Genomic DNA, 22776 nt, shown 5'->3' on the forward strand with positions numbered 1-22776 from the left:
AATCTGAAGAAACTGCAAGAGCTCAGAAAGTAGTGCTATGCACGCATCATTTATATCACACATGTATTACGGTCGGTGACAGTTGTTATCCATTCGTTTAATGTGTTTGATCTTTTGATTTTGCCATTTTATTTTGGACTTTTCGTTTTGGATTTTTCTCTGTTCGAAAGTATAAGTTCTTATAAAGGTCCAATGTACTCTACTTTAGCATTAATTTATACTTTAAATTTACCCAACGCTATCAATTGATCAAATGATCTGCCGCGCATGATCGTGTGTAACGTGAATTGTAATATTGACTTGGTACAGACATTTTCTTATGTAGAAAATGGTTGTTTAAACTTGTCTCTAAAGCTTGCTAGACCTCTCACTTGTTAGACAGTTGCACACAATTCTTATATATTGTCAACAATGTGTGAACGTAACAAACAGACATACGAGTGATAGGGAAATCATGTCATCAATGGGAGCGCAGCAGTCAACATTTTGATTTTATATCAATCACTATAAAACAAACAATATGTCAACAAAGTTAAATAAAAATGCATGCAGACAAAGCACATGACATAAAACTAACGGCAAGAATACAAATATCATTGTCACAATAACAAAACGTAAGTTCTGCCCCCAACACATAGATATTACCAAATAAAGGCAACAGTGGTATATAGAAAACAACTATGGGTTACAAACTGACACTGATGTTAACAAATCAACTTTTAGAGGAAAACAACGAAACAACAGAAACAACGAAGTGCAACAAAAGAATAAAACGATAATGCAACACATACAGAAACTAACTATTAAATAACATCTGCCATTTCAAAAAAAAAAACTAAACAAAAAAACTAATAATTTACAACTTTTAACAAGAACACTTTAGCACATTATCAAGAACATGAAGAATGTTCTTCTTTTTTTTACTTTTTCTTAAATATTCGAAATTCTCTAGTTTTATCGATGTAGTATCATTGATAAAAAATCTCCAAAATCTCTAATATTCAGCTAATTGTTATATGACATAGTTTAGCTAGGCATTTATTAAATTATTTTAAAGTCCTTGTTATTTTTTCAATGCTTAAAATAAGGGAAAAAAATGTAAGTTGTTAAATATATGAAAAATCTAGAGAGAATCATTTCCCGCCAAATAATTAATTGATTTTATCACAAATATAAAGTCGCGTTCCCTATTGATTTTTAAAAGTCGTTTAAACAGCTTGTTATTTTTCAAACGAGAAGAGGACATCCTTAAAATTTACCAATACCCAGAATCAATACTTCAACTACATCGTGTATAATTTGTGCAGCAGATATAGAATATTTATCAACAAAGTTGTGGTATCTTCCAATGAGCTCTTTATGAAAAGACGAGACGTTCATTTACATACCCCTGGTTCATCAACGTTCTACATAGTAGCGCGTGACGTTCGACGAAGTGAATGCAAATTTTCTCCGGTAAATATTCTTTTTTATTCAAAATCCAATTTCTTAAAAATAATAAATATTATAATATAACCTGTATATATTATTATTATGTTGATGATAGTAGTTATGAATTTAAAAGAAATGTATTCGTCAAAAATTCAAAATATTACTCAACGCTGCGATAAAATTCCGTAACCGCAGGTGGTCCTCAGTTGGTCACTAAATAAATTTTGTACCAGTCAAGTTCAGAAAACAATGGACGTCACACTCAACTTCAAGACATAAATAAACTAAAAAAGACAACATGCAAGACTAACTAAAGACAAAGGCTCCTGACTTGGGACGACGCAAATATGCGACGGGGTTAGACTTGTTTCGTGATATCTCAACTCTATGCCTATGTAGAATAAAAACACATAGTTATACGCAAAGTAATACTCAGTTTAAAAGAAGTCTGAGTCCGATGTCAGAAAACTTAACAAAAGAAACTAAGCAAAAAAAACAATGATACATAAATTAACAAGGACTACAAGCAACTACCAACCCTTATATAAACTGATTGAAGGACTATGTCTTCATCATATGAAAAATCGAATACATTCCATCCCGTTAGGGGTTTAGTATCATACCATCATTGAATATACGAAAAGAAGAAGCAAGAAATAAAGAAAAACAACATTTGGTGGAGAGACCGAAAGATCCAAAGCTAGTCCCAAACAAGTAAGAAGACAACATCAGCAACATACAAATGCCAGCACCACTGAATAGCTTCCTTCTCCGAAGTCAAGATACAATAAGACCAGAAGCAAGAGTGCATCAACAAGCAACAGAGACAACAGCTTCGACTTCAACATCAACAGTACCTGTCCTATTAACAGAAAACACATCAACCGTGACCACACCTACATCAACAAAAATCAACTGCATCAACAACATCAGCAACATCAAGAGTATCAACTGCATTAACAGCATCAACACCTGCAGTAGTCCAAGTAATAAGAGAAGTAAGTGTTAATATGCCTTCAGGAATCAACCTCAACAATTATGATGGGAAATCATTCGCATCACAATGGTGGGGATATTTTATACGTTGGACCCTCATTCAAAAAATGTGCAACAACAACGATGTTATTCCTTCCCATTCTTTATGGCAGATGGTATTCCAAAACAATGGTTGCTACACTTTCAGAAACTGTGCAAAATTCATTACAGCTATTAAAGGATGAATTTTTGAAACTTTTTGGAAAATCCCAAGGAATTTTTGATGTTAATATTCTCCAATTAAAACAAGGCAAAAACGAAAGAGTGATGAGTTTATGGCGAGATTACAGGAAAAACCCATTGGACAGGACATTTCTGACAACATAAAAATAGGTATTGCTATTCAAGGTTTCAGAGGGGAGATAGGGAAAACAGTCAACAACACTTTCACTAAGCCAACTACTTTGGAACAGGTACGGGCAATTGCAGAAAATGCAGAAAAATCAGAACAACTTGTACCAGCATCGTCAATAACTGCTGATACGATTGCAGCAATACTGGAGGCCAAGATGCAGGAGCCATTGGGGGAAATCAGAAGACTGCATACCTCGATTAACATGGCAAAACCAAACTAGCCTCAACAACAGAACAAAACCAGGTACAACTGACAAAGACCAAACTATAGACAAGGACATGGTTACCAACAACAACATGCTTTTGTACCGCAACAACAATATATTCAACAACAGCCAATGTATAACGGACAACAGTACAGCCAACCAATGCCAGCAGCAGTACAGAATCCATATCACCACCAGCAACAACAACAACAAGATGATGGTTCATGTCGAAATTGTGGTATGTTTTGCGGTACTAATTGCCCAGCAAGAAATAAATTGTATTTGGTATAAGATTTTATACGATTGAATATAGAGATAGTTTGGCAAAGATTTTATTAATCTTGATAGCTAATTGTTTCCATAGCAACAAGTTATTATACATCTGAAATTAAGTATTCTTTTTTAGTTGAAATGATTTGGTTTATTTAACATATTGTATTATGCATTAACCTGTACGTTAGGTGTGTAAATCGGTTTCACTTGATTAATTAGAGTTTGGGCAAGTTTTATTTGATTAGTTAAAATTTGCATAGAGTTATGTCCCTTAATTTATTTTATTTGTGAAATTCTAAATTGATTATCAAGTGAGACTTGCTATTTTATTGTGTAAAATCTGTAGCACTTTGATTACTGATTTCAAGCAATAAACATCTATATTTACTAGAACTTTCTCTTGTTTTCACCAGGCGCTAAAAGTCATCAGACACAGCACAGAAAGTCAGTACAACATTTGATGGAGACCCGTATCATGCTAACAACTTGTTTTAAAATAAATGTGTTTTTTTTTGCGATGCAAATACTCTGAGTGAATCATTACTGATACCAAAAATTGCAATCCTTAATGATTTGACAAAAGTAATATAACTATATTCCTTCCAAAAAGTCTGTTTAAATATTAAATGACAAAAATACTGATCTCAGTGGAAAATCAATTCGGAAAATTCATAATCACATGGCAAAATCAAATAACAAAACACATCAAAAACAAATAGACAAGAACTGTCATATTTCTGACTTGGTACTGGCATTTTCAAATATAGAAAATGGTGGAGTGATCTTGGTTTTATAGCGCTTACCATTTCACTTTGATGACAGCCTCAAATTCCAGTATATGTACAATGATGCGTTAACTAAACATACAAAATCAATAAAATAGTCAAAATATGGGTACAACAGTCATCATCGTGTAACAATTTTTAGAGGAACAATTCAACATCTATCTACAAACACATTCATTGATGCGCGTGTCTGACGTCAGAAAATTTTATACGTCACATATATATGTCGTTCAATGTACATACAAACAATTTAAAAATTTCAAATAGGCAATGTTAGCATACAGGGTTAAAAAAAATCAAAAGTATGTAAGAATAAAAGGGTTTCTTTGTCTAATATGTTCTCCTATTTATTAGTATTGAGTTACTGTAATATTATGTTGTCATTTTAATGTTATATCTAACATTGCCATGAAAGTTCGAGGTTTGGCATGTCTTTAAAAATGTCTTGTACCAAGTCAGGTATATGGGCATTGTTATATAGTTCGTTTCTGTGTGTGTTACATTTTAACGTTGTGTTTCCATTGTGTCGTTTTGTTTCTCTTGTGTTTGAGTGTGAATTCACATTACTATAAGACGTGTCACGGTACTTTTCTATCCCAAATTCGTGTATTTGATTTAGATGTTATATTTGTTATTCTCATCGGATTTTGTCTAATGCTTAGTCTGTTTCTGTGTGTGTTACATTTTAATGTTGTGTTGTTGTCCTCTTCTATTTTAAGCGTTTCCCTCAGTTTTAGCCTGTATCCCCGATTTTGTGTTTTTTGTCCATGGATTTGCGAGTTTTGAACAGCGGTATACTACTGTTGCCAATGTTTAGAAATAGACCGATATTCAAAATAGTCCAAAAGTTATATAGAATTTATAAGAATTCACAAATAGATAATTCAACTACGAGATTGAATGATTTTGACGTTTGTGGTTCAACGTATTTTGTAATTCATAATAGAAATATCTCATAATGACATAAGATAGAACAATATCATACTGGAGGAATCTTTTAAAGAACGGAGTCACTTTATTAGAACCAAAGAAATATAAAAAGTGGTAAATAAAAAACACACCAGCAAAAAATGGTAGACAAAACAAACACATTGACGGGATGTATAAGTACCGAGCCATGCCAAATGGATATCACGTAAAACAATCCAACAGTAAAAATGAAATTCATAGGTTTGGCTTTTGAGATATATGCCCACATTTTCGTTCATTGTTACGAATACTACTATAAAAGATTGGATGTGAAATATCTGAATGCATAATTAGATGTCTGCATATTAATTGATATTAACGAATGATGTCTTTGTATCGATGATTAAAATTAAGTAAATGTTTGAACTAGTTTGTGATATCGAAAACCCTGGTATAATAATTTTTCAGTAATACAGAGATTTCTTTTAGTTGAAATCAGACATTGTGTGACAAGATAACGTCACCATCTAAAAATAATTAATTAACAATAGAAAATGAAAAACTAAACATTTTGGTATTAAGCTTCCCGTTACAGATATAGATATCAAGATCCAGCGGGAAAGGACAGTGCTCATTGTTAGTATAATCTATTTTACCGTCCAGTTGCGTACTTTATGCTGTGTCAGGGATTTCGATACCATAAATTACTTAAAACTTTTACTAAATTCTTTCATAGATACAAAGATTTGATTAGTAAATTTGGCTATACCTGTAGAAAGCTTATTAAAAATGGTATTTCTCATCCTAAATTTTATGGTAATATTGTACTTAAAGCGAGGAAATCACTATGTGATCCTTGTAAACTCATCGAACCTTTAAACAAACTTATAAGTAAGGGTTATCGTACCAATATTGTAATTAGATCTCTGAATATAGTTCACATTGGCACTAATATTGATTTTGTCATTAACAAATTAAAACATAACTAAATTTCATTATCTTTTGAGGCGAGATGTATAGGGGACACAGCCACGTTAACTTTTATTTCTATAGAAGTCGCTCTTCACTATACTACTACCTGTCGATACATTTATTTTTGGCATTGCACACGTCATGTCTTCTTTGACTATTAATGACGTTAAAATACTAAATCCCTGTGATGTGTTTTAGTCGATTTTAGTCTCTGATGCATGATTTTTTACTATTAATTGGTTTTGGCTTTTAACTAGCTGTCAGTAACTGCGAGTACTCTCAAATCGTATTTTCTTGTTAATTCGACCTGTTGATGCTGTTTATAATGCTTTTTTGTCATTTTTTATTTATATGGATCTTGGCTGTATACCAGCTTTGATTATTTGTAATATCTTCAATTTTTCACTTATTCTTACAACATTTGTATAAACTTCAAGATTATAAAAAACCGGTTTTTTTCTAAAGTGAACATTGATTGGTTAAATATTTCTCAGTGTGTTTGAATTTGTTTGATAGCCTTTTGGTCATGACTGTTTGTCTCTAATATTTAATTAACTGTGCATTTGTATTCAGATATCGCAGATCAAATTTATTCGTTCTTTGTGTAATCATACGTTTTTTGATTGAGTTAAGTCTGCTAATTGATATTTTATCGTATGTTTTTATATGTTGTGATGTTATGCTATTGTTTCAGAAAAAGGGAGAAGGTTTGGGCCCATTAAAACGTTTAATCCCGCTGCAAATGTTTGCACCTGTCCTAAGTCAGGAATCTGATGTACAGTAGTTGTCGTTTGTTTATGTAATATATACGTGTTTCTCGTTTCTCGTTTTGTTTATATAGATTAGACCGTTGGTTTTCCCGTTTGAATGGTTTTACACTAGTAATTTTGGGGCCCTTTATAGCTTGTTGTTCGGTGTGAGCCAAGGCTCCGTGTTGAAGGCCGTACTTTAACCTATAATGGTTTAATTTTTAAATTGTTATTTGGATGGAGAGTTGTCTCATTGGCACTCACACCACATCTTCCTATATCTATATTTATAACGAAAAGTAATGTAATTTTTTTAGTTTGCTTTTGTCATTGCGTAATCGTGACTTTCCCATAAAAATGTTGTTTCTAGTATTCATTTTTCAGAAGAAACCCCAAACATCTTTTGCCTTTGTTTTGAAGTGGGCTAATTGTTGATCTTACTTATAATTTATGGATAAAAGAGGGACGAAAGACACCAAAGGGACAGTCAAATAAATATAGCAGTTCAAAATTAATCTGCAGATGTTTGCCCAGAATTAAACACATTATGCTGAATGTGCATATCTGATATTTGATAGGTATTTAGAACTAAGTTTCACGTTTTAGTGATATTTAAACGTAATAAATTTAACTAACCATGTATAATTATACTACGTATTATGTCTTAAATCTTGTTTCTTTAATGTTTTGGAAAAACAAATCTCTTTAAAACGTTATTTTGTTTTAATCTTTTTTATGGTGCATTGTTTTCTAAATTGCTTGCTATTAAAAACAGATTATTTTATTTTTCTATTTTCAAAAGCAACAGTTGTTTAATTGATTACAACAAATTTTAATCCGTAGTCAAATACTTGTAACAAAATGTTCCGTATGATTTGTGACACGTCTGTATGATGAATGTTTTATTTTCATATTTAAAGCAGCTTCATTGTGCATGTTTTCACCATTGCAAGATGAATACTATCCTGATATTGTTGCTTACAGCCTCAGCACTCACTACGATGTGCAACGCAGGTAAATTAGTTTAAATCATTTTATTATTATTTTAATATAACAACCACCTTCTCGAGTATATTGCTGTTGACTTTATCTAATTTTGTACTTCTGAGTTTTATTTTATTTCAGAATGTTGCGCATTTTTTAGTATTTTTACTTGTTCGGTTTTATTATGTGTTGAAAGGGTTGTACAGTATACACCAATGTAATTTTGCAGTAATTTAGCATAAAATGTAAAAAAAAAAATTGTTGAAAACTGTCAGTTTATGTTAGGGCGAAATTGGTTATATTTAAAACCAAAATATAAATGAGAATTACCTTTTTATACAGAAAATGCGAACGTACATAAATGTACGATAAGACGTAAATATAATGTTGAACAGTTGTTATGCCTAATATGTTAATAGGTATAATTAATTATAAATCTATTTCAAATGGTATGCCAATATCAATTTCGGAAAGTAAATGTGGGAAATCTTACCTTTCTTTAATTTCAAATAATTTAGAACCCATATTTGATGCTAGGATTGCAACGGAAAAATATGTTATACTAATTGATGCTCAGTATAAAATGTGTAATCAAAAATCTAGTTTTGCGAAATCAAATAAACACCTCTGTTTCGTCAAGTATGTTGAATTTTTTTAGTAAGCACATTGGACAATTTAAAGGTTAATAAATATAAACTTAGAGAGTCTATCACATTTAATTTTGATATAGTTTATACCCTCATTATTTGGGTTTTGGTGGATAATTATTATACCGCACCATCTTACTTTTTTTTCAAATGTGTTCGAGTATTTATTTGTCTAAATGTCTAAAAAAAATTGTTAAACAGTAATCTATTATTTTGATTACCTAAAAACAGTTGTTAAATATAGTCATGTCATCTTCAAGACAAAATCAAATATTACAATTGTATCGATATAATATGCATATTATCATTTTACATTTTTTTATATTTCATTTGTTGTAGTTTACTTAAAAAAACACCTAGTGAAGTTGATTTGTTTTGCCTTTTGTTGTCACCTGAAATACAAACAGATCGAATTATGGTCGTAGCACTTCACTTTAAAATGTGAAATAAGATTCTATTAGTTAGATAAATTGGATGAACTGACTCCATCTTCGCATCATTCTGATTAAATCTTAATATTTCAGTGACAATCATTCAGTCGAAATAAGAAATATGCAGATCAAAATGTATCTCAACTAGTTGTTTTTTTAAACTTGCCACATTCATTTTAATCTTATAGGTGGACATGTTCCTGCACCTGCACCTGCACCTGCACCAAGCCACAACTGTGTTGGTGATGGAAGAAAATGCGTATCTGGACATTGTCCTTATAAATACCGTTCAGATACGTCTCTCCACTGTTCTCATGGACAAACCTGCTGTATTTCTAGTAAGTTGTACTGTACTTTAAGTAAATGAAATCGTTTCATGTTAATTCAACCTTCTGTGAGTATTGGTGAATTGAAATTTATCAAGCACCAACATCGTCAACAAGAACCCTCCCCCCCCCCCCTTCATGCATAGCTGTCATGAAGTTTTTAGGTTAAATGTCTCCAAAATTGGAACACAAGTCCATTGTGTTGGTGTTCTTTTCAGGTTATGTTTTTCAAGTTATGTACTTAATTATTACTGTAACTTTCATTTTGACTTAAGAAGGTGTGAGTGAGTATGATATCCTGTGAAAATGTCATTGTTCATATCTTTAGTATAAATTTGATCTGCGATTTTATTGGTTTAGAAAAATATACGAGGGTGATTACTCTAATTATTTCATAATGTAATGCATTTATACGAATAATTATCTTTTTTTCAGAAACCAAGCATTAGTTGGCAGAGAACGTCTGAGGTGTGAAGACCAGTGATTATCAGTTGAAATAAATAATAATAATAAAAAAAACATTTGAACATCAATATTTTTTATTCATTCGTTATCAATTGTTGTCATTCTTTAATTTGCGATAACGAAAAATCATGAAGATATATGTAATGTCAGTTTAACACACACACCGAGAGAGAACGAGAGAGAGAGAGATAGAGACATACAATTTTCAAACCTTTATAAACCAAGTGCAGTATTTTTGTGGTTTTACTGTTTTTATCAATAATGAATATTTTTACATTTTCCAACATTGTTGAACGATTGTTGTTATATTACTGCAAATTAAAAAGCACTATACATGTTAAGTGTGTATGGTTGTTGACAGAAATTGAGGAACATAATTTGATGTTTTGTTTTGTTTTTGTTTTGTTTTTGGATGCTTTTTGTTGTTGTCTCTATTTCTTTTTTTAGAGCTGAATGACTATGTAAAATGCTGAAACTGATGCGAGAGAAAAACTTGTAACAAACTCAAAATTAAACAAAACATTCAAAACGATCAGGACGGTTAACAGTCAACCAACTGAGATAATAGCTTAATTCAGTGCAGGAAAAAACAAAAAGTGGTTTCCTTGGATTAACTTCATTCGAAACACAAAGTCTAAACATTTAAAATATATGACTACAACACGTTATAAACTTGATTCGATCAAAGAGTTTTTCTGAATTTACCTTCACCCAGAACGCACAAAGTCGAAGTTTGAAAGCCAGGAAAGCCAGGAACGTAAGAATTTGTTGAAAATTAATGATACCCTAGGTGACAAACAGGCCACCATCAGTGGAATCAATATTATATTAATGTTGCCAAAAAAAAGCACTTCATAAATTTCGAGCGCTCCTAACGCTTTCCTGTCTTTACCTTGGCTCGGAATAAATGATCAAACCAAAAGCTTTAAAACCTTTTTGTTGTTGAATACGTAGGTACTGCTTGATTGGTTTTGAACAGGAGCATCTAAAAAATAAGATAAAATCATTACAGAACTCATGCAATATGTGTACACTAATTTACATTTAAAAATATGTTTATGCCCTTCATTTGCAGCAGATTTTTTTAAAAAGTTACTTTTTTTCATATTGGGTTAAATGAAAAAAGGGATTAAATGACGTTGTCATACAAATGTCATTGTAACTTGCTATTAACGATGGACTTCAGTTAATACATGAAAAGATGTGATATGATTGTCAAGGAAACAACTCTAACTCTAAAAGAAAACTAATGGCCTGAATCAAGCACAAAGCAATAAACTAAAAAATATTTAACACAGGAACAAACGATAACCACTGAATTAGAGGCTCTTGATTTGAGCCAAGCATATACAAATAGTAGCTGTTAAAAAACTATTTCAATATAAATTCAATGTGTTATGTATTTCATAATGCAATGAACATAGAAGATTAAGTCCGTGTTCACACCAAACACTGTGTACAGTTTACATGTTTACATTTGGTTAAATGTAATGTATACTAGGCCGTATTCACATTGACCTAAATTCGGTGTTGTGTTAGTGTAACTCACACGTAAACTAAACACAATTGCGTTCCCATTGATAAAACTCAATGTTTACATGTAGTTTAAATCATGTTTTACCTACACACAGTCGATAGTCAATGTAGGCCTTGTGTAGGTTAAGTGTATACAAAACTAGGCATTTAGGACATTAGTTTTATCGTGTATTTATTTAAGAAGGAAACTATTTTTGAGTAAAATTGATATTTTTATTATTAGTTGTCTAAATTTTACAGATTTTTTTTTTAACAATTAACGTACTTTATTAACCCCTAATCAAGACTCAAAGCAGCATCATTTCCGAACCCATAAGGCAGCAACCAATTGATTTTCAGGGGGGGCTATTATAGTCGAGTATAAAACATAAAGGCAAGGGGTGGGGGTGGTGAGCTCTGGATTTTGTTTTGGAAACAAAAAATGTTTCCAGTTTTTGGCCCTGAATTTTTTTATTTTTTTTTCACTCTCATCTGCCACTATATATAATGCTAAAATTGATTCCGACTTGTCACCAAAATTTGTCCTGAAAAAAATCAACAGCTCACGCCCCCCTCCCCCTTCACAAAAAATGAAGTTGTTGCCTAATTCATTTGAAAAGGTCTTCCCGAATCGACTTTACGTACACAGAAATATTCGCCACTGGTCTTTACTCAAAAAACGATTCACGCATAAATGCATGACTCAAAAGAGTGTGAGGTAAATGATATGTTTGTCTAGTATCTCAGTTCCGTTAAATAACACGTAAAATAAATTTAAAAAAAACGTTACCCTATTCCTTTACCAAATACTCCTTGGAGAAAAAAATACCATTTGAAACTAACAGACAAGATAAAAATGTAGTGATCCCTAATATCTCAATCCTCTTTTTTTTCGGCTGTAAGCACACTGTTGCAGCCAACGTTTTCTAATGCGTTATCAAGACATCTCTAGTATATTCAAACTATCGAAATTATAAAAATGGCTTTCATAAAGTAGCAACCACTTAACTTAAAAAAAGGGGGAGGGTTATTTTTTTTGTATCTGAGTCAGATTTTTTGAGCGTACGTTTTTATTCCTTTTTTTCGATGCTGGTGTTCAAATACTTTTTTTTCAAAATTTAACACTATAATGTATAGGGAAACTCTTGATTCAGAATAATTTTTTTTATCATCTGTATGACCATTTTTTTTTTTTATCAAATTGGGGATCGGAATATTTCCATTCCCATCCCCCCACCCCCCTTTTGAAGTCAAATGGTTGTTCCCTTACCGCTAGAAAAATTTTCCAAAAATTTTAAATTCAGTTCTACGTAATAAACATTTAAATGACATATAGTTTACAAGTGGGAACAAATCTTATGTACAGGTAGCTAAACAAGGTGTATAGATGTGAACAAATGTAATGTGAAACCAGTGTACACTACACTAACCTAATTGTAAACATTTTTACTCTACACGGCGTTTGGTGTGAACACGGCCCTAGTTTCACATTAATTTTGTTCACATCTATACACCTTGTTTAGCTACCTGTACATAGGATTTGTTCACACTTGTAAACTATATGTCATAAAAATGTTCATGACGTAGAACCGAATTCAAATTTTCGAACAACTGTTCTAGCAGTAAGGAACAACCATTTGACTTTTAAAAAGGGGGATGGATTTTTCCACAATTTGATTTAAAAACAAATTAGGTCATTCAGATGATTAGAATGAATAAATATTCTGAATTCCAAAGTTTCCCCATACATTATAGTTTAAATATTCTATTGGTATCATCGAAAAAAATTAGTAAACTTTCGCATGAGAAAAAAAATCTGACTTAGAAACACCCCGCTTTTGTTGAAGTAAAGTGAATTCTCCTTTAAGAAAATCATTTTCAATGATTTGAAGTAGTTTAAAGATGTCTCAATTACGCATTTAAAATGTAGGCACGACATCAGCGTGCTTACAGACGAAGAAAAAAATTGCTATGTTAAGGATCACTACATTTCTATCTTTGCTGTGTGTTGCAAATGGTATTTTTTTCTCCAAGGAGTATTTGACAAAGGGAGGGGGTAATGTTTTTGTATTTCTAATTAAAAGTTAACGGATCTGAGATACTTCACAAACAAAAAAATAATCTCACCCTTTTTCAGTAATGAATTTATGAGTGAATCGTTGTTTGAGTATAAAGACCAGTGACAAATATTTCTGTCAGTGTGTACGTCCATTCGATTCGGGAAGACCTTTACAACTGAATTATGTGTTCGGCAATGATGATGGATGAGTCTAGATTAGGGGTCAATAAGGCTATATACAGTGTTTTATAACAAATAAGTATATCAAATTTAGACAAATATTTCTTTAAAGAACTTTATTAACTAGTGTTATAAGGATCAATTTTATATAAAAAAAAATGTTTCTCTTTTAAATATACATGGGGAAATTAAAGTTCTGAATGTCTAGTTTTTGTGTACACCTAACCTACACAAGGCCTTCATCGACTATCGACTGCATGTAGACAAAACATGATTTAAATTACATGTAAACATAGAGTTTTATCAATGGGAACGTAACTATGTTCAGTTTATGCGTGAGTTCACTAACATAACACCAGGTATAGGTAAATTTAAACACGGCCTTAGATTTCACAACCAAAATAGAAACACAAGTAAATCTCACAATATAGAACTGAAGATGGGAGGTTGCATTCAAGGTACATTTGTCTTTTTGCTTTTTGTAATATGTTAGCTTAAATTTGTCAAACAAATCTTATCGTAATTTGCTATTAATGCATAATCTCAGTTAAGTTTTCTTACGGATTATACAATTAAAATATACCTGTCTAAAAAATTGTAATTCATAATAACGCGAATAAAGTGTACAGTGAATTTTAGATTTAACGACAAAAATAGTAACACAGGTGATAACGTTAAAGTCATATGAATTTCATAGATTTAAGCACAAAACAGGTATCTCCCAGTAAAGTTAAACTTTTGTCTTACTAAAAAGTAAAATCACAAAAATACTGAACTTCGAGGAAAATTCATATAGGAATGTCTCTAAAAAAAATAATTCAAACACATCAATCGAATGGACATAGAACATGTATTTTTTTTGGTAGACAAGGATGAATTAAACCTAGTTTTAAAGCTAGCTAAATCTCACACTTGTATAAAAGAGAGAGAAACGAAAGATACCAAAGGGACAGTTAAACTCATAAATTTAAAATAAACTGACAACGCCATGGCTAAAAATAAAAAAACAAACAGACAAACAATAGTACACATGACACGACATAGAAAACTAAAGAACACACAACACAAACTCCACCAAAAACTCACATCAAATTTCATTATATTGACAACAAAGTGTGAACAAAACAAACAGACTTATATGTAAAAATGGTTTCAATAAGGTTAAAGCAGTCAAAATTGTGTTATTATCTTTTATACCTATAAAATCAAACAAATATGTAACAGCGAAGCATGAAAAGGCAAATAGACAAAACACATTAGAAAAAAATGAAAGACAAGAATAACAAAAAAATACAATAGCACAATAACACAAAAAGGCATATTGACAAAGCACAAAAATGAAAGACAAGAATACCAACATTTCATAGAACATAAACACAATAGCGGGGGAAATCGATATCACCAAAAATAGACTGCACAGTAAAACTGATATTAGTAAAGCCAGATAAGTCAAATAATAATATAACATGTTATTAAGACGATAAACAACATATATTCCAAGAATGTCTACTACAAGACCATCGTGTATTAAATTTTAAAAGTTAATGCTGAATATATACCAACACGGTCTTCGTATCTTCCGTTGAACTTTTTTTTTAGAACAAGGACGAGACGTTCTTTGACATACCCCTGGTTCATCAACTTTCAGCTTAGACACTGGTGACATTTTTTAAAGTCTGAACAGAAGCTGCAACCTCTTTAACAACAAATAAGTTGGGAAATGTATATCCCATATGGAGGGGAAGTTAGTAAATTGCTACAAAAGTGGGAGAAATTAATAATTACAAAATTTAAATCGTCTCGTTTGTCGTAGATTCTGGTACTGAGATGACTTAGCATGTCAAATTCGAGGTATAAGCTATATATTATATATAAGAAGATTTATTTCTTTTGTTTAATACGTAATACGATTTGTAGTTGATAAACGTTATGACATTCTATGTCAGTTAGTTTTATTAAAATCATTTAGTCTAGATTGTTTTGATTAGCTACTTGCATTGTTTACTTGTCTCAGCGTTTAAGCGGATTACCTTATTAATTATTTGTACTTGATTTTTTTTTATATATCTGTGTCTACTTATATGCTTATTTCTTTATGCGTTATTATAAACGTACTGTCATTTAGGTCAAATAGTCTACTTTTTCCCTGAGTACTCATATTAATGATCAAATTTTATGAATAATCGTACATATCAAAAAGATGAGATTTTACACCGAAAAGGCATCGTAGGACAAACCCGTAATAAGATCAGGATTTTGAAATGGGAAGTTGCCTCGAAGGTAATTTGATTGTATTATGTCGAAGATTTATATGTATTTGTATTTTAAGTGAATGTATCTTTAAAATCTAAGTAAATAAATTTAAATAATCTAAGAAAATGTATCTTCAACAGAATTTCCACTGATTTATCATCTTTCCGTATTCTTCATAATATTTAGAAAGTGAAAGTGGATTTAAAATTTTGAAATAAGGCATCGGAATTTTTCAATTGTAATGATTCTCAAAAATTGTAATTCGAGCAGTAGTAGTTGTAACTGGAAGACATCATAATCTCATGTATGTCTCAAAGACGTGTCACGGTACTTGTCTATCCCAAATTCGTGTACTAGTATTTGGTTTTGATGTTATTTTTGTTATTCTTGTGGGATTTGTCTGATGCTTAGTACGTTTCTGTGTGTTACATTTTAGTGTTGTGTCGTTGTTCTTCTCTTATATTTAATTCGCAACCCTCGGTTTTAGTTTGTTACCCCTATTTTTTTTAATGTCCCTGGATTTATGAGTTTTGAACAGCGGTATACTACTGTTGCCTTTATATTTTCATAAATTTCATAAATCGATTTGGAAGTTACAAATCAAAGTAAGAAAAATTAGGAGAGAATTGCATTCACTTCAAAAGGAGCCATAACCGATTCAATTTGACCTTCACCTCTGTCTCATGTGATTGTATGGAATTACCCGTAGTGCTGGCATTATTATCATTGTCATTTCTTTCCATTTACGTTGACGGAACTGTGTTTACGTTTTTAGTGTTCTTTTGAGACGAAAGTAGTACGCATAAAGCATGTATACCTTAAAACCTCTCCGTTTCCCTTACTTATCTAAGTGCCTTTAAGAAAAAATCCCCTAGTTACTTAAAGTCGTAAAACAGGTGTTTTACTTTAGAAGCAAAAAATTGCATGCGAATAAATAGATACATGCTACGCTACAGTTGTTACCAATGCTGAAATTCATTACATCCATATCCAGTTAGGCTAGATATACAGTGATATTACAATCCTAGGAGCTGTAGGTATTCCGGCCCGATGGTATTAAATTAAGACGGAAAAAAATATATAAGGTACAAAAAAATAATTTTATAGGTATGTTAACGTATGCGTCCAAAATAGACATAGTTCCTTGATCAGGAGTAAAGACAGTTCACACTAGATAAAATATTTAGAAAGAAATGTAGATCATGAAACACTATAGTATAGTTACTATAGCAAGTTAATATTAAAATAACAAAAAGAATATCGACTATCTTGTCTGTTTGTTTGTTCACTCATTGTTATCAATATATTGGAATTTTAGACGACTGTCAAACATGTATGGAAATGCTTGTACCAAGTTAGGAATATGAAGAAAAACAAAAATGCAGATCTCCGAACGGAAAATCCCTTATCAAATTGTGAAATCAACAGCTCAAACACATCTAACGAAAGGATAACAATTTTAATCCGAAGCGAACGGTTTATTAAAGCATATTTGGCTTTACCAGCGGTAAATTCAAACCATATTGATCAGACTTATAAAAAACAGATACGCCATGTTCTACTCTTTATGGAAAAGATTAACGTTTGTTTTTATTTCAAATATGTCATTGAGATTTAAACGAAACCCACAAGTTATGCACATTTGAAAATGGATATAAAGACAGCCAATCGGACAAGAAGCAAAATTGTTGTACAAAAAGCAACGGACAAGCAAAACTTTTGAACAGAAGAAAAACGGACCAAAAAAACGGACAAAAAACAAAAGTGTTGGACCAAAAGCAAAATAATCGGAAAAAAACAAAACGGACCGAAAATAACGGATAAAAAACAAAAGTGTCGGACAAAAAGCAAAATCAACGGACATTAAGCAAAAGCGGACAAAACCAAGTTCCGGACATTACGAACCGTATTGAACATCCTCTCCTTTTTCATTAACAATAAATGTGTAGTCATTGTTATAATATAGTTCGTTTCTTTGTGTGTTACATTTAAATGTTGTGTTTCTGATGTGTCGTAGTTCACCTCTTATATTTGACGCGTTCCTTCAGGTTTAATTTGTAACCTGCATTTTTTTCCAATCGATTCATAAATTTCAAACAGCGGTATACTACTGTTGCCTTTATTTACGATTTTATGGATTGCCATTTCAAAAGCCATTCAGTATAACAATCGGAACTTTATGTGCAATTGAAAAAAAACTATTTTTCCAACTTATCAGAGCATCTCAATAAAATTGAGAATGAAAATGGGAAATATGTCAAAGAGACAACCCGACCAACGAGCAGATAACAGTCGAAGGAAACTCATGGGTCTTCAATGCTGTGCGAAAATCCTGGGTACTGGCATGAAAAAAACGATTTTTTTAAAATAAAAATTAGCTGTCACAAAATGTTAGAAATTATTATAAATTAAGGAAAGTGTCTCTTTCATGCAAAGCTCTGATTCCTTTCATGGATTCGGTTATACTTTTCGACCTTTAGGATTATAGATTCTTCACCTTTTATATAAGCTTTACATTTCAATTATTCTGGCCACGAGCATCACTGAAGAGTCATGTATTGTCGAAATGCGCATCTAGTGCAGGAAAATTGGTATCGTTAATGGCTTCTAACTAAATTGATGTACTAGTTAGGTGGCAATGGACGTCATACTAAACTCCAAAACATATAATGAGCTAAAATTGAAAAAAAAACATACACAACTAACAAAGTCTCGAAGCTATTGACTTGGGACAGATGCAAAAATGCGGCGGGGTTTAGAATGTATTGTGTGTTCTCAATCCCCCCTCTTTACCTCTAGCCAATAAAAATAAAGAAACACATAAAAATACGCACAGTACAATTTGGTTTAAAAAAAAGTCCAAGCCGAATGTCGGAACATATAACAAAAGAAACTAAGCAAAATGACAATGATCATACATTAACAAAAGACTACTAGCAGTTACTGACATGACAGCTCCTGACCTCATTTGAACTGATTGAAATATTAATGCCTTCATCATATGAAAATCAAGTACATCCCCTCCTGTTAGTAGTTAAGTATCATACCATCATAGAATGTATGAAAAGAACATAGCCCGTATCATGCCCAGACCTGGTTTTTAGAATACATATGTTTATTTCTGATGCAAAGATCCTATAAGTGAATCAATATCAAAACCAAAATATGTAGTCCTTCATGACCTGACAACAGTATCGTAACTATATCCCATTTCAAATAAGTATGTTTAAAGGTTTGGTTTGAGGTGAATGTCGACATTTTTGTGTTTTGTAAAGAATATTACCATTATAATAGATAGGATGTAAGATACATGAAAGTATAAGATGTCTGAACGTATGGATACTACTGCAACATTCGTAATTTGAGTTGTTTCCAATCTATTATTCAATGTATATTTGAGTCGAAAAATAATTAATCAAATTTGCAAACAAATCTCACATCATGACATACAAAATATATAAATATTCAGTTCTAAGTAGCTATTCGCGGTGGACGGGATTTTGTTTTAGTTCTGAAATTGTCTTTGTATTATTATTATTGTAATTGTACGTTATTGTTTATGAAATTTCATTTAAGTTATATATTTATTTACAAAATGAATTGTTTTATTTCTAGCATTCTTTAGACAACATTCGAGGGATTGTGAATTGCCTATATATATAAGGAATAAGGACAGTCAACTCATTTCTTTCTCAGACAGCTTGAACACTGTCACAGATACAACACATCAAAACGAAGACTTGATGTTTGAACCAATCCACACAAATGAGATGTAAGCCCAATTATTTCCTCCTAGTAACATCTATTACAGCAGTTTTTTCTCTTCAGCCATTCAAGTATATGCTTTAACTTTTTTTTAAATCGCTATTTACTAGCAAAACGATTTTGCCTTTGAATAGAATAAAATCAAAACGGTTCATTTGCACTGTTGAAAAATAAGTAATGGAATCTTAAATCAAACAGTTTATATCGTATTCTATTCATTAATAATAGACGAATAGATAAATTAAAGCTATAGTTTTAGGAAATTTACCATCACGATGCGGTCAATTCATATTGACACTTAATACACACGGTCATTGTGAACTTTTTAGAATATATGACAAAGTATGGTTGCTTCCAAATTTAGCTGCAAATTAAACAAGGAAATGCGATAGGTTGAGCGTATTATGGTACATTGTCTTCACAAATTAATTACAAAGTATCTTTATCAATGAACAATATTTATATGATTTATTGGGTCACAAAACTTTGATTTGGTCGAAATACTAAGAATGTTCGACCCTAGGTATTGATTATCTTAGTTGTGTTTGGTAAACCTTTCAAATTTTAGGTCCTGAATTCGCTTCAGTTAGTACCTTAACTCAATTTGTTCGTTGCACTATTTTTATTCGTGTGTCATTGGTAAGTTTTTCGTAGATGATATCTTTTGGTATACAAAGAAGGTTAAAAGCCAACTTTATTTTTGAGTTATTTGGTATTATGAATCCATTTGATACAAACTAAATCGTGGTACAAAATAAATGTCATATAATAAGTGATAATACTTCTAATTCTAGTTAAATCATAACAATGTTTTAGAAAAAAAAAAGCGAGTAATGGATTCGTTTGTTTAGAAGGGTTATTTCATTGTTGAATCCATAAATTGCTGTTCATCGTCAAGCTGCAAATCTTTAAACTAGTTCAGTGCGACAGTAATTTAAATGTGTGTGTCCTAATTTGTGGAACACTTTCCATGTTTTTCATTCATCTTAGATTCTTTGTACTTTTTCAATATTATAAAATTCAATAAATCATAAAGATACTACTATAGCACAAGGCATGCAACCTTTAATTGTTTTGAGTGATATGGTGCACTCTACGTTCAATATAGTCACCAATTTTTTGTTTATTTAGTGTAAGAACATCATCTATACAGCGGAAAGTAGAGTTAAATGATATTGCTAACTTCTTATCTTTCTTCCTAAGAAGTTTCTGTATAAAGTCAGCCTCATAATAATAAAGAAAGAAGTTGGCAAGAAGAGGGGCACAGTTTGTTCCCATTGGAATACCGACAGTCTGTCATCCGAACGTAACTATCAGAGTTCAAATGACGTAGCTTATATGTTACCGTATGGACTCCAGTAATGAGAAAAAAAACACCGTAAAATCTAGAAATGAACAATAGCATGCGGCCTTGTTAATTCAATTCCATTGACAAATATACAAATAAGAGAGATGACGCAACTACAACCACTGAGTTGTAGGCTTGAGACAGACACTTACAGAATGTGGCGAGGTTAAACTTGTTAAAGGTATCTGCATTATTGTTCTCTTTGTTTTAGTCCTTGAGAGTTTTGAAATATTTTTCGCTTTACTTACAGCAAGAAAAATCCATCGATCCGTACAAGGTTGTATTACTTTTCAGTAATTAATTCACTATTATTCCTCTTTTTTTCTAACAGAGAGCCAGGTAATAAATGTGATGTCTTCAAAACACGTCTTAATGTTACCGTCAAAGCGGAGAAAGTAAGAGAATGGGAAGAACAAAAGAACTGTGATATAAAAATAACGTGCGGTAAATTTACAACCTATGCGCATAATGAAGTTTTGTCAAATGTTTCTGATTACTTTAAAGCAAATAAAAAATTTAACAACCATGAGAGCAATATTTGTCTTAAAGAAGGAATTGTTTCCCCTGATGCGTTAATCGATGTCATAAACTTTGCATATACTGGAATACTCGAAATTGGTACTGAAAGACTGCAAGACATCATTGCAACAGCCTCATATCTCCAAGTCACACTTGTTTTGGACGCATGTGAAAAAGGATTGATAAACATCGTCGATAACTCCAGTTTTATGTTTCTTCTTCCCTTTGCATTTCGTTTTGACCTTACCAATTTGATCAGTGCTATAATCCTGCGTTTATCGGAAAATTTTGAAACATGTGTTGATCAAAATGCGTTGTGTAGTCTTTCTAATGATGACCTCAAGTTTCTATTTATGAACAAAAATCTTTCCGTTTTTCGTAAAGGGATTCCAGTCGACAATCCTGAACTTCATATCATCGAGGCTATTGGTAAAACATTAACAGCCAATCAAGTCAATGATAGATCATTTGTGAAAGATATTCTCAGTGTTATTCGGTTTTCAGAAATACCAATAATAAATCTGGGTGATTTATATAATAATTATCCTGCTTTTCAGACTATGGATGAATCCGCTTTTTCAAATTTGAAGAACAATGTTCTTCCAAAAAGAAATTTTTCAAAGGTTCTGAAACGTTTAGAAAATTCAAAAGCTTATGCAAAAAATCCTCATCACAAAATACCAAATCAATTTAAGTTGGTGAGATTTTTCGAGGAAATTTCAGATATAAGTGATCGACCTAGAAAAGTTGGATTATGGATTACACGATGGGAAGGATTTACTGTAATTGGAGGAATAAGAATGGAGTATAAGAGTAAAACGATTGTACTTCATGGCATCCGACCAAAAACTAACCACTCCATATTATCAGAGCATGAATTCGAACTCGATGAGGATGAAGTCATAACAAACATCGATCTTAGAACAGGGATTCTTTTAGATAGCATATCTTTTGAAACGAATTATGGTCGTACATATGGCCCGTATGGTAGTGATGCTGGTTATCCCTCATCTTCATCTCCCTCGCAAAAAAGAGGTTATTTTCATTCTTTCCGAGGAATTGTAGTAAAAGGGCGATACGATCACTATATTGCTAACATTGAATGTACATGGGTTGTGTTTAAACCACACAGTACGGACTATGGCAGACTTTTAACAGAAAGCTCAAAATCTAAACATTTGGGTCACCATGTCAAGACCGAGTCGGTGATTCAGAGAAGTTTATCGGACGAAACTGATATAGATTTTTCATCAGCTAATTCAGATTATTCCTGCTGGGTAGAATTTCAAGAACATACTTCACCTAACAAATTTTAGATTTGGTTTTGTTTGTGTTGCTTTACTTGAAAATATTCTGGATTCTTTGTGATTCTTAAAAATTATAAATAAAAGTAGACAGTATAAAAAAGAAGATGTGGTATGATTGCCAATGAGACAACTATTCACAAAAGACCAAAATGACACAAACATTAACAATTATAGGTCACCGTACGGCCTTCAACAATTAGCAAAGCCCATACCGCATATAGTCAGCTATAAAAGGCCCCTGTACTGACTCGTCCGTAATTATT

At 31.8% G+C, this 22776-nt stretch overlaps 1 protein-coding gene across 1 annotated transcript; it reads left to right on the forward strand.

Moving 5' to 3' along the window:
• The first annotated feature begins 3158 nt into the window (after window positions 1-3158).
• On the forward strand, window positions 3159-22522 carry LOC134701506 (uncharacterized). Its single transcript, XM_063562656.1, has 4 exons — window positions 3159-3264; window positions 8965-9114; window positions 19190-19346; window positions 21019-22522. Exons 1-4 carry the CDS (start codon window positions 3159-3161, stop codon window positions 22520-22522), a joined length of 1917 nt encoding a protein of 638 aa, XP_063418726.1.
• Window positions 22523-22776: the final 254 nt, after the last annotated feature.

Source organism: Mytilus trossulus, unplaced genomic scaffold, assembly GCF_036588685.1.
Source record: "Mytilus trossulus isolate FHL-02 unplaced genomic scaffold, PNRI_Mtr1.1.1.hap1 h1tg000244l__unscaffolded, whole genome shotgun sequence".
Lineage (NCBI taxonomy): Eukaryota > Metazoa > Mollusca > Bivalvia > Mytilida > Mytilidae > Mytilus > Mytilus trossulus.

What these genes read in the sequence shown, in the direction of transcription:
- LOC134701506 (XM_063562656.1), top strand. Translation starts at nt 3,159, where the DNA reads ATGTATAACGGACAACAGTACAGCCAACCAATGCCAGCAGCAGTACAG. An exon ending in TGGTTCATGTCGAAATTGTG is followed by an intron (nt 3,265 to 8,964) that starts GTATGTTTTGCG and finishes TTAATCTTATAG; the next exon opens with GTGGACATGTTCCTGCACCT. An exon ending in CCAATCCACACAAATGAGAT is followed by an intron (nt 19,347 to 21,018) that starts GTAAGCCCAATT and finishes TTTTTCTAACAG; the next exon opens with AGAGCCAGGTAATAAATGTG.